The 13,947-nt window shown below is 31.2% G+C and overlaps 1 protein-coding gene across 1 annotated transcript in view; it reads left to right on the top strand.

The window, feature by feature from the left end:
* The window catches only part of LOC123010890 (adenylosuccinate synthetase), a 12,932-nt gene extending 4,653 nt beyond the window's left edge, over positions 1 to 8,279 (top strand). Inside the window, exons 3-8 of the mRNA XM_044408064.1 lie at positions 1,675 to 1,960; positions 6,654 to 6,859; positions 6,941 to 7,095; positions 7,145 to 7,396; positions 7,447 to 7,567; positions 7,613 to 8,279. Of these exons, the coding sequence (XP_044263999.1) occupies positions 1,675 to 1,960; positions 6,654 to 6,859; positions 6,941 to 7,095; positions 7,145 to 7,396; positions 7,447 to 7,567; positions 7,613 to 7,668 (1,076 nt within the window). The 3' untranslated portion in view covers positions 7,669 to 8,279. The remainder of the gene's footprint in view (positions 1 to 1,674; positions 1,961 to 6,653; positions 6,860 to 6,940; positions 7,096 to 7,144; positions 7,397 to 7,446; positions 7,568 to 7,612) is intronic.
* The last annotated feature ends 5,668 nt before the right edge of the window (positions 8,280 to 13,947 follow it).

The raw sequence follows: 13,947 nt of genomic DNA, 5'->3' as shown, positions 1-13,947 counted from the left end.
TGAACTAAATTTTCATTTCGCGTTTATCTTGAAATTACGTCAAATTTGCAATGCGATAATTTACGACCCTGCCTAGTACCTAAAAAATAGCAATAGTTCTTAGGTTCATTTGTGCATATTGACTGCTGAAAGATTATTTTTTGCCGATATTTTATGAATGTATAAAAATCATTTCATTTTGGAAAAAAGCTTTTAAAAAGCATTTAAAGTGTTTTCATTTTAAGTATCACTAGTGTGGTGCTATTTGACATTGTAGAGTTAATTGGCATAGAGGTTAAGAGTTAGTGGGGGTGCTTTTCAAATTGTGTCACAAAATATTCTTTTGAAAAAAAAAGGGTTTGTTTAAATAGCTTTCATTCGATGTGTCACAAATGGGGTAGTGCCATTTAAATTTTTAAAGTTGGGGTACGTGGGGGTTAGGGGGCTTTAAAAATTACGTCAAAAATGTACCTTTCGAAAACATAATTGACCTGTTTCGGCGTTTTTGCAAAATCTTTTTAGTTTCTGAGATATTGGAGGTGGCTCATTTTCATTGGGACACTCTGTACATACATATTACAGAGGGTAGGTAGAATATTGTAATGATGCTCACGACAGTATGATGTCAATTGTAACTTTTAGTTTGTTATAGAAAAAAAAATGGTTTTAGTCAATACTTAACGCAAAACAAATGTTCAAAAATTGATAAATTTGACAAATATTTGATAAATATGTCAGAATGTGTAATCCAAGACATACGTTCATGAAATTTCGGGCAGTATATTTCTGTCACTTCAAAAAGTTCACTGTAAACTACCTTTTACTGTCATCATGACATTCATGACTGACATTTGACAATTAAAGTTTTCTGTCAGTGACGTTATTCTTTAAGTCAAAATGACATAAATATGACAAGAGTAAAAAATGAGGTTATTAATGTAAAGGTTGTTTTAGAGTTTACATTGTGAAAATGACAATACTGCCCGAAATTTTAATTCCACAACTGTACAAAAAACACCTTGAACACTAGTGACGTAAAAAGTAAAGTGCAGAACACATTTAAGTTGCATTTTTGTATGTACAAAACATAATTACACGCGGTCTAAATGATGATTAGATCAAAGTCGTTGAAATCTGTTTTGCATTCAATCTATGTCCAAAAAATATTGAATTTTTTTTTTCTTTAGGATTTTTTACTATGTGATAATTCTTAATATTGAATAAAATTGTTTATATTCATTCCAGACATAAACTTGTAAACATGAACTATTCAATGGTGCAGTAACTTTCCAAGAATATGTTTAATTGTGCAGATTATTTTAACAAGCTTCAATAAACAGATAATGAAACCAATATAAAAAGTGGGTATACGGAAGGAGTTTTTTTTTTAAACATTTTTTTACCAAAACATTGAGAAGTTGCGTGTCATAACAATTATTACTCTTTATATTTTCAAAAATAGATTGCTCTAATCAATAGCGAAGAATGATGAAAAGGTAATCTGTAAAACCCCCGAATAATAATAAAATTCCAATCTATTTGTTGCATGATCTCACCAAATATCATTATTTTATCGTCGCGTTCATACCATTTAGAGAATGGTACCGTAGAACTGTCACTAATCATTTCGAAGGTTAATTAAACAATATAAAAAGTTAAATATTTGTTAATAAAATAACCATATTTGCAATTCAGGTAACGGCGTCGTCATCCACTTACCTGGTCTTTTCGAAGAAGTGGAAAAGAATGAAAAAAAAGGTCTCAAAGATTGGGAAAGTCGATTGATCATTTCCGATCGTGCTCATCTCGTTTTCGATTTCCACCAACAAGTCGATGGCCTTCAAGAACAAGAAAATACCCAAAAGGGGCAAGGTTTGGGTACCACCAAGAAAGGAATTGGACCAACCTATTCGTCGAAAGCGACCAGAAATGGGATTCGGATTGGTGAACTTTTGGGCGACTTTTCACAATTTAGCAAAAAGTAGTGTGTCTTCATTTTTGTTTAAGGCTAAAGGGGAACATGTTTTAGTTTGTTGCTAAAGTGGCAGATGGCGCGGATTTTATATTTCTATTTTCTCTTTAACTATTCAGATTTTTTTTATAATTGGAAAAAAGTTTCGGACATAAAATATTATTTGAAAACTCGCCAACGTAACACTTTTTTAATTTTTGTTTTTTTTTTTGAAAAAAATATTAAAAACAGGTATAATGAAAAAACAAGGTAGGGCGACGAATCACCATTTTTTACTGAAAAGAAAAGTGTTTTTATTTTTGAAATTCGATAACGGGAAAGTCATCAGAACGCGAATTTTGTATCGTCTTTACATTTTTAAATAAGGCAAACTCTTATACCAAATTTCCTGAGGTCAGTTTACATAATTTAATTACAAACAAATATTTGAATTCGCGATTAAGTTGACATGTGACAATGAAAAAAATCTGGAGTGAAGATCACACGATTAGGGCTTCAGCAGGTGATAACAACATTGTTGATGATGATTTTGGGGAACCAAAATTGGTCACAATATTGCGTAAGTGAATTTTTTCTCTTAGAAAAAAGCTAGAAAAAATAAAACGTTACCTACTAGAAACGACCAAGAAGACTACGGAGAAAACTGCAAACAACCCGATTTGAATTCAAGTATTCTCAAAAAAGAAGTTAGAGATTTTGTAGCAAGTTTGAATGTAACAGAAGAGAAACGAGACTTTATCGAAAACGCTACTAGGGAACAAAGTGGATCTGAGTTGGTTTAATGAAAGAAAGTATAGAATCACCGCCTCGAAAATAGAAAAAATAATTAAAAGAAGAAAAACCAGTTCTTGGTCTCCCTTAGTTCGATCGTTTCTATACAGAGTGTCCCAGGTTTTAGGGCCGGTGCAAAAATAAATATTTCCAATTAATTTAAAAAAAATTGCTAGTGCAAACGATAGAGGATTATATAGACTTCAATTTGATGCTTTAATATTGTTCAAAAATTTTTGCATAAGTCAGTGGGACTTTGAAAACCAAATTTGGAAAAAAAAATTAATTGAAATCTTTTCCACATGATAAAATTGCTTGCTTGATTTTTTCTAATGGTCACTATGAAAATTGGGTAATGTAAAAGTTGATAGATTTTGGGTAATTAATATTTTAATATTGAAAAGTGGGAATTCTGGAAATTTATGGCCAAGTTTGGAATGATGTGCTGCTAATGCATTGACAATAAAATGGAGGCTTCACAATAGAACTTGGGTACGTCATAAATGTCATTGCGGAACTTTTTGTTTTCTCAAGAAATTCTGGCCTGATCACCAATTACCGCAAACCCTCCCATAAATTATTCCAAGTTTCAGATTTTCAATATTAAAATGTTAATTATTCAAAACCTATCAACTTTATCATTATTCTATTTTCACAGATACCACAGACAAAATTCAAAGAATTTTATCATGTAGAAAATATTTCAGTTTCCTTTTCCTTTCAGTGTTCTTTTTTTGAAAAAAAATAAAACCATCGAAGAAGCCATAAGAGATAGACCTCATTTTTATCTAGACAAAAACAATAAATTGAAAAAAAACAACACGATTATTATTACCAGGTCCAAACTCAATTACGGGTCACCAATAAAAAAAATTGTGATTTTATTTTATGGGCAGAACAAAATATTTCGATTGATCGCATTTTTCCGGACCCCAAGTTATGAGAAAAAAATTTACCCAAGATAAAATATTTTTACCAAAAGGCCTTAGTACCAGAAATACTAGAACCTAGGCTATGCAAGTCAATGAAAATAAGGAAAACAGAAAAAGAATAGAAAAAAATAGCGTTTTATTGATTTCAAATTGTTTACATTGAAAAAAGTTATGACATTTATTTATTACTTTCTGTTCCACTTTTGTATTTTTTTATTTGAATGTAACTGAACTCTTCTCTGACAAATTTTTGTTGCGAGTAATATTGCGACCTTGGTGTATACTTACATCTTAGCCAAATTTTGTCAAAGTGAAATGAATATTCGCGTTTCGTCAAAAACTAATAATAATTTTTTCAGTTTTTTGGTCGCATTCTATTCGTTCATCACAGTACATCTTTCCCCTAGGCGTTTTTTTTTTAAATATTATGAATATTTCTATAAAATTTGAATAAAAAAAATTAAATATTTTTTTAAGTGTTACGTTGGCGAAAATTCTGTCTTTAAAACTGAATTCAATTTTTGATTTAAAATTGGTTCAAAAACATCGCTAAAAACAGCCAAGTAAATTTCAATATACTTGTCTTTGTTGCATACTTGGTTTAAGGCTAAAGGGGACGACAGAGTAATTGGTGATTGGTGATCAGGCCAGAATTTCTTGGGAGAAAAAAAAGTTCCGCAATGACATTTATGACGTACCCAAGCTCTGTTGTGAAGCCTCCACTCTATTGTCAATGCATTAGCAGCACATCATCCCAAGCTTGGCCGTAAATTTCCAGAATTCCCACTTTTGAATATTAAAATGTTAATTACTTAAAATCTATCAACTTTTACATTATCCAGTTTTCATAGTAACCATTAGAAAAAATCAAGCAATTTTATCATGTGGAATGTGGAATTAATTTTTTTTCCAAATTTAGTTTTTAATGTCCCACTAACTACGCTAAAAATTTTGAACAATATTAAAGCGTGAAATTGAAGTCTACATAATCCTCTATCGTTTGCACTAGCAATTTTTTTTTTAATTAATTAGAAATATTTATTTTTGGGCCGGCTCTAAAACGTGGGATACTCTGTATAGAAACGATCGAACTAAGGGAGACCAAGAACTGGTTTTTCTTCTTTTAATTATTTTTCCTATTTTCGAGGCAGTGATTCTATACTTTCATTCATTAAACCAAATGTCAGATTCACTTTGTTCCCTAGTAGTGTTTTCGATAAAGTCTCGTTTCTCTTCTGTTACATTCAAACTTAACTACAAAATCTCTAACTTTTTTGGGAATACTTGAATTCAAATCGGGTTGTTTGCAGTTTTCTTGGTCGTTTCTAGTAGGTAACGTTTTATATTTTCTAGCTTTTTTTCTAAGAGAAAAAATTCACTTACGCAATATTGTGACCAATTTTGGTTCCCCAAAATCATCATCAACAATGTTGTTATCACCTGCCGAAGATTTTTTTCATTGTCACATGTCAACTTAATCGCGAATTCAAATATTTGTTTGTAATTAAATTACGTAAACTGACCTCAGGAAATTTGGTATAAGAATTTGCCTAATTTAAAAATGTAAACACGATACAAAATTCGCGTTTTGATGACTTTCCCATTATCGAATTTCAAAAATAAAACACTTTTCTTTTCAGTAAAAAATGGTGATTCGTCGCCCTACCTTGTTTTTTCAAAAATATTTTCCATTATACCTGTTTTTAATATTTTTTTCAAAAAAAAATTTCCAGAATTCCCACTTTTCAATATTAAAATGTTAATTACACAAAATCTATCAACTTTTACATTATCCAATTTTCATAGTGACCATTAGAAAAAATCAAGCAATTTTATAATGTGGAAAAGATTCCAATTAATTTTTTTTTCCAAATTTAGTTTTTAAAGTCCCACTGACTTACGCCAAAAATTTTGAACAATATTAAAGCATCAAACTGAAGTCTATATACTCTATCGTTTGCACTAGCAATTTTTTTTAAATTAATTGGAAATATTTATTTTTGCACCGGCCCTAAAATCTGGGACACTGTATAAAAACGATCGAACTAAGGGAGCCCAAGAACTGTTCTTTTTTTTTTAATTATTTTTCCTATTTTCGAGGCGGTGATCCTATACTTTCTTTCATTAAACCAACTGTTAGATCCACTTTGTTCCCTAGTAGCGTTTTCGATAAAGTCTCGTTCCTTTTCTGTTACATTCAAACTTGCTACAAAATCTCTAACTTCTTTTTTGAGAATATTTGAATTCAAATCTAGTTGTTTGCAGTTTTCTCCTTTTTGGCCGTTTCTAGTAACGTTTTATTTTTTCTAGCTTTTTTCTAAGAGAAAAAATTCACTTCGCAATATTGTGACCAATTTTGGTTCCCCAAAATCATCATCAACAATGTTGTTATCACCTGCTGAAGCCCTAATCGTGTGATCTTCACTCCAGATTTTTTTCATTGTCACATGTCAACTTAATCGCGAATTCAAATATTTGTAATTAAATTTTGTAAACCTACCTCAGCACTTTGGTATAAGAGTTTGCCTTATTTAAAAATACCGTATTCTTGGGTAGTGGTTGCTTCCAAACATCACCTCCCTCACAGCTGCAACAAGGGTTGGGCAAAAAATGCGGCTCGGCCGAACATCAAAAAGACGATACAAAATTCGTGTTTTGATGACTTTCCCGTTATCGAATTTTAAAAATTAAACACTTTTCTTTTCAGTAAAAAATGGTGATTCGTCGCCCTACCTTGTTTTTTCAAAAATATTTTCTATTATACCTGTTAAAAAAAAAAAAACAAAAATTAAAAAAGTGTTACGTTGGCGAGTTTTCAAATAATATTTTATGTACGAAACTTTTTTTCAATTATAAAAAATGTGAATAGTTAAAGAGAAAATAGAAATATAAATTCCGCTCCATCTGCCGCTTTAGCAACAAACTAAAACATGTTCCCCTCTAGCCTTAACTCTGTCGTCCCCTTTAGCCTTAATATTTCTACAATAATCATATGTAAGGTTCCAAGGATTGGTTACTGTGTACCAAAGAATGTTCCCATCGTTGACGGTAGATGTCGAAAGCGAGTTGGCAAGGTATAAGGTTTATGCCGAGAGAGTGAGACCTTTGGTTTATGAAACTGTTTCGTATCTTGATAAGGCGATAAAATCTGGGAAGAAGGTTCTAGTTGAAGGTGCTAATGCTGCAATGCTTGATATTGATTTTGGTGAGTTTTTTCAAATTCATTTTTGACTGATTAATAACTGGAGAAAAATTCTCACGGTATTTCTACAGTTTATCGTTTCAGGTACTTACCCTTATGTTACTTCTTCCAATTGTAGCGTGGGTGGGGTGTGTACAGGCTTAGGTTTATCACCTAATAGAATCGGAGAGGTTATTGGAGTCGTCAAGGCCTATACGACCCGTGTTGGGGATGGCCCCTTCCCCACCGAATTACGTGATGTAACTATTTAAGAAAAGTAGGAAACTGTAAAACTAATTAACATTGTAGAAAATCGGTAATTGTTTGCAAGAAAGAGGAGCCGAAGTCGGTGTTACAACAAAGCGAAAACGGCGTTGTGGTTGGTTGGATGTCTTTCTCCTCCAATACACTAACATTGTTAATGGCTATACTGCTCTGTGCCTAACAAAACTTGACATCTTAGACACTTTGCCTGAAATTAAGTTAGGAGTTGGTTATAAGCTAAAGGGAAAAAAGATCGATTATTTTCCGTCCAGTGCGGCCGAGCTTGCCGAAGTTGAGGTAAATAACCACAGTTGGCATTGTCGCGATCTTCTTCTTGTTTTTTCAAGGTTGAGTATATGACACTTCCGGGTTGGAAAACCTCCACTGAAAATGTGCGTAAATTCAACGACTTGCCGGAAAATGCGAAAAAGTACGTCAACAAGGTTGAACAATTGGTTAATGTGCCAGGTATGTTTTGTTTTGGTTTGTGTCCGTGCTAAATATGTGTTTCAGTGAAATGGATTGGTGTTGGGAAAGGCCGTGAGTCGATAATAACAATAGAGGAGTGATTCAAGTTTTACATAGTCATAAATGCACATTTAATACTTAAATTTCAAAGATAACATTCATTTATCAACATTTCGTTATAGTAAAACATGCAATAGTATTAGATATACAAGTACAAATCTAGTATTTTAAACTTGAGTATTTGTCAGTTTTAATTGATTTTTTTGTTTGCACATGAACGTCGCAAGAAGACGCAACTCGGTTAAATAATGGCTTCCAAACACAGAAATTGTGCAATTGACTGATTCAATAACTAAAGCATTGGTGTTTAGGGAATTTTGTAAATACTTGTTTTTAAAATTTGATCTAAATACGTTTTGGCTCTTTTCAGTTTTCTTTGGCGAAATTTAATTATAAATTGCGTGTGGTTACTGTACTTTGGATTAAAGAGACAATGGAAAATGCAACAAGTACAAAATGTACCTATTTACGTCAAGTATGTATTTCTTTTTTTTTTTTTTTGTTCTTTATTAATGTGTAAACAGTTTTATATCAATGTCTGTTTTTAAATTGTATTTGTTTTTAATTATAAAGTTCTTAAATTTTGCACTTGATGCTTTACCATTAATCTCGTTTTTTGGCTGTTGTACAAATAAAACAGAAACAAATGTAACGAGTTTTTTTTCCATCTCCATTAATAAAATTATGAAAATTTTTTGTTTAAATGTTTTATTGTTTCATTATTTCGATTACAATTTTAAATCTTTTGCTTTATAAAAATTAGTATTTTTTGAACTCAAAACTCGCCATCAATTCTATTTTTTGAGACCAAGCCGCAAGCTCTCTCGTCTCAAAAGAAACTGATCCTGTAAAAAATGTTCTATATACATATGACTCAACCTGTATTTTATATTTACCAAATTTTTAAATCAATTTGGTGGTTTAGAGAACTTAAAAATATCTTTTATGCAACACGGACGCAAATAATTTCAAAGAGCTTTCTCTCACTGAAGACTTAGCTCTTTACTTTTTATTGCAGTAATATACTCAGTGAGATATTTTGAAAGCACGAATAATAACACTAGCCCACAAGCATTTTGTGACTGAGAAGAAAACAGTTATTTTTTGTTCAATTCTATGTGCTAAACTCAAAAATGATAAAGAAAATTCCATAGCACGTCAGATTTTAAAGTTAGGCATTTTGAGATATCATATGAAGGGTACAGGTCCATAAGGGGCACAAATTATTCGTTTCGCGTAAGACTGAATTTAAATTTGAAAACTGCTTTTTTTTAAAATGGTTCAAAATTTAGAAATTTTGTTGATTCAAGGATTTACTTTGGGTATTTACTTAGAACAATAGACAAAAAATAAACTTTTATTTGAAGAAAAGAACACAAAATTAAGAAATTATGTTTGAAACTACCAAAAATAAATGTCCAAAAGGAGTTAAGTCCAAAGAAGTGAATACAAACTATTGTATTATAAAACATTTTATAATAAGAGGTATTACTAATTTTTGGGAATGTTTTCGAAAAATGATTGTGCTTCAACACCGCAGAATCTCTTTAAGTCTTGCAGGCACTTAAACTTTTTGGCAATGATTGGTATCAGACCTAAAAATATATTTTTAAAAAGGTTTAAAATTCAACAGCATATTATTATTATTGTACCAGAGTAGGAGTATGGAGGCAGCACAAATTCATTGGTAGTAAAAGGGGTCCCTTATAAGGGCTTGGCCCCTTTTGGACATGGCTAACATGGACTTGACACCATGTTGCCTTGTATGCAATAACGAAAACTTATATTAATGAATATATAGGGTTATTCATAAATATGAAGCAATATTTGAACCTCAAAAATGACCTATAAAATGATGTTAATTTAAATAATAACTCGTGTCCTATTTCCACTGATAAGAATTTTACAGCCCTCGGAATGTGGGTATGGAAATTGATTTTTTTGTAATAACTTTGGAACTATTTGACCAAATATTATAAAATTTGGAACATTTCCTTGTGACAACATACCCTTTAAACTTGTAATTACGAAAACCGGATCCATCCACTCAATTTCCGGTTCCAGCAGTTGCAGGTCACATTTTCTGTTTTTCCATTTTTTTGCTCTCTTAACACCAATTTTTTATAGCCCAAATAGATAGAGTAATCAATTTCGAATAAAAAACGCATAACCTTTAATACCCCTAAAATGGACCGTTTCAAAGATATTTTAATTTAAACTAAGGACTGCACAACGCTGAAACCAAAAAGTAGGGATTTTGAATGGATGATATCCACGGTAACAAATGATCATGGTCTCACTAATCGCTGTCAGGCATCTGTCAACTTTGACATTGGACGATTATTAGACAATTAATCGAAAATATTTAATAAAAGAGTTTACGTCAGATTCCAAACATAACTTAGAATAAATCCAAATGGATTCCGTAGCATTTAATTCATAAAAAATTCACAAAAATTTATCGTCAAAGTTAACCGATGCCTGGCAGGGATTTATGTGACCGTAGTCATTGGTTGCCGTGGATACCACTTATTCAAAATCCCTACTTTTTGGTTTCAGCGTTGTGCAGTCCTCAGTTTAAATTAAAATATCTTTGAAACGGTTTATTTTAGGGGTATTAAAGGTTAATATTAATCGAAATTGATTACTCTATCGATTTGGCCAATAAAAAATTGGTGTTAAGAGAGCAAAAAAATGGAAAAACACTGAAAATGTGACCTGCAACTGCTGGAACCGGAAATTGAGTGGATGTATCCGGTTTTCGTGATTACCAGTTTAAAAGGTATGTTGTCACAGGGAAATGTTCCAAATTTTATAATCTTTGGTGAAATAGTTCCAAAGTTATTACAAAAAAATCAAATTTCCATACCCACATTCCGAGGGCTGTAAAATTCTTATCAGTGGAGATAGGACACGAGTTATTATTTAAATTAACATCATTTTACAGGTCATTTTTGAGGTTCAAATATTGCTTCATATTTATGAATAACCCTGTATAGACAAGTATGTTTGACAAAATCGTCGAAAAACGGAACACTTAAAATTCTTTTTCTCCATTTTCATTAAAAAAAATTTCCCCCAAATTTGGCTGCCATTAGTGACGAGCAAGGGGAAACGTTCTACCAGGATATATTGACGAAGGAAAAGAGGTACCAAGGGAGATGGGATCCAGCTATGATGGAGGATTACTGCTGGTTCCTGATAAGAGAAGTTAAAACACCCTACAAAAGAAAGTCAGCTTTTGCAAAAAACTCATCTGCAACAGATTTATGTTAGAATCTTATACATCTTTCAACATTGTTCTTGTTTAGTGAATAAATTAATTTGTGTCGTCGTCTATTTAATTAATTTCTATTTGAAATGAACAATTTTTATGATAAAATTTGAGAAAACTATTTTCCTGTAACTTAAAATCTGTACGTGATGAAAAATTTTTCTTATCAAATTCGTAATTAGGGATGTTATGTACCCTGATACTCGTGTCAACATGTTAATCACATTAAAAAAATAAAATTTGTTGGGTTGTGTAATTATTGAAGTTGATATACACTTCGTACCAAAATTGTAGCATAATTTTCAAAACCAGGTAAAACCGAATTTCTAGTCGTCTAAATTTTAATATAACATGACTAAAGTTTACAGCATGGTCATTAATCTGTATTTTTATCAAAACAACGTGAAACACAGGGACGTTTCAAAAATTAACATAAGACTGTTAAAAAATAACTCGTATTTGCTTCTCTTGCGGTAGCTGCTGCTTGATATAATCTGTATTTACATCGCCTATTAAATGTCTTATGCAATTTTGGTGAACAACACCTTAAATCTCAACAAACCTGTTTTTACGATTGTTAAGATTAATTGACGTAAGTTGCAAACGTTTCTCATCTTATATAGTTCCATTAGAGCTCAATCGGATTCAAATCAGTACTTTGAGCTGGAGAGTCTAGAATGAGGGTATCAGTTTACACCACTTCTGCTGTGACACTGCATTAATATCACAGATGAGAGAGTAAACAAGAAATTGTCGCTGATATAAGTAATTGCTCATGTAGCACTACATCAGGTTCCGAAATACTGGTTACATACAGGGTGATTCACGAGTAATAATGAGCCTGACCAAATTCTCGATGCAACCAACATTACATTTGTCGCAAAGCAACTTGCGAAAAGTAATGGTGCTTGCATCAAGAATTTGGTCAGACTCATTATTACTCGTAAATCACCTTGTATGTACAGGGTGCTGCATTTTGGATGTCCGAATAGGGAATCTCCGAAACTAAGAGGTTTAACCAAAAACGAGTAATACATTCTGGGGCTCATTTTTTGAGAAAATAATATTGGTTAAAACCGCATCCCGCTATCGTCTTTTGTTTTCGACTTACAGACAAAAGTTGACATTTTGACGAAATCTAAAAAAATTTATATCTTCGTTATTATAGAAGATAGGATTTGAAATAAAGACATTATACAGGCACTTTTTTACGAGGAATTTAATAATGTAGTTAACAATTTTTTTCAGTTATTAGTTTAGCCGTAATAAGATAAACTTGTATTTTTCTAAATGGAAATCATAGGCGGCTATGGCAATTTTGAAAAGCTTATTTTTTTCTGATCTAAAAAATATATATTTGTAACAAAATATTTTTTTATAACTATACTTAAAAAGTGAAATACATATTTTGTGTGATAATAGTTGGCCATGGAAAAACTATTTCACTCCAAATGTGTAAATAATAATCAATAAGAGTTTTGTGAACTGTAAAAAAGATGAAAAAATCGATAAAATTTAAAAAAAAATTAAAAAATACAATACGTTAGAAGTATTGAACAAATATGCGAACGTCTCAGAATAAAATTATTACATATTTTTAAAAAATCCAAAAATAGGAAAAACAAATGTGTCAACAGTCAACACAATTAGAAAAAACATTTTTTTGATGATCTAATGGAGGTAGGATAACGTTTCACATAGACGGAATTTGGGTATTTGAATAGCCATATCGTCATTTTTGTGTCATATAAAATATATTTTATTGAAGAATTAAAGCGGCTTGTTTTTACAACACTCTATGTATCACTAGAAGTTGCAATGGTAATGTTAGCTTGTTTAAAAACAAAGAAATGTTATTAGTCGCCAATAAGTTGATTTACAATTTATTTTGCATCTTTTTCATTACTTAGTACTTAGAAAACTCTTTCATTAGTGACAATGGTTGAATATAATATAGTTTAAATCTTTTTAGTTGAAGATGCAACATTTTTTCATGGCCAACTGAGAACAAAAATCAAAGATAATTTTTTGCTAAAAATGTGTTATAATAATTTGTTATAAACATATATTTTTTAGATAAGAAAAAAACAAGCTTTTTAAAAATGACATAGCCATCTATGATTCCCATTTAAAAAAAACAAATTTTGTAATTTTATCTATTCTGAAATATTAGGAAAGACCCTTTAAAAAACGTACCTTTTTTAGGGGGTGTAGCTCCCTTTCATAGCATTTCTCGAAACACTTTTGTCTTAAAATTAAATACTCTATCAAGTATTTAAATTTGTACCTAACAATAAAAATGAAACACTGTATATAACACGTGAAAAATTAATTCACAAAAATTTAAAATGAAATCACTAAAATAACAAAAAAACTAAATTTTTAACACCTATAACACTATATAAGAAAGTGCGGTTTTAACAAATATTATTTTCTCAAAAAATGAGCCCCAGAATGTATCACTCGTTTTTGGCTAAACCTTTTAGTTTCGTGTTAAGATTTGTCTTCTTCCGCGAACGCCATCACCACCGCAAATTTTATCGCCGAAAGATTTTTCGAAATCGTCAATTAGCATTTATGTTATTCGTATATAACGATAACAGTCTACTTTTACATCATTCTCTGATGGAAATACAGGGTGTTTCACATAATTTTACGAGGCCTGCACCTGTAAGATGTAATCAATAATACATATTCCAATACAAACTCGATTAGAAATTTTGAAAAATTGGATAATCTTCTCTAGTTTGTTCATCCTTTAAAAAATTACGTTTTTAGTTAGTTAGGGGATATGCGGGCAAAACGGGGTAGGTGCCTAAAACGGGGTACCATGTTTTTTTTCTATACCACTAGCTTTATCTACCCAACGTTTTCAAAATTATATTACACACGCGGGCATACGATCTTTGTCATAAAGCAGAAATCTGTAGTTGTTAGCCGATCGTTGTAGTTAGCACATGTGCCTTTTTAGTAAACACAGTTTCAATATCGCCGGAGAATAAATTCATCGTAAGTAGGACTAAACCAATTTATTATTAAAAAATAT

This window comes from Tribolium madens, unplaced genomic scaffold, assembly GCF_015345945.1.
Source record: "Tribolium madens isolate multiple individuals breed KSU strain unplaced genomic scaffold, Tmad_KSU_1.1 Scaffold_91;HRSCAF=231;Tcas5.2_LG7, whole genome shotgun sequence".
In the NCBI taxonomy this organism is placed as follows: Eukaryota; Metazoa; Arthropoda; class Insecta; order Coleoptera; family Tenebrionidae; genus Tribolium; species Tribolium madens.
The sequence above is the reverse complement of the archived record's forward strand: the minus strand, read 5'-3'. Positions and strand labels throughout refer to the sequence as shown.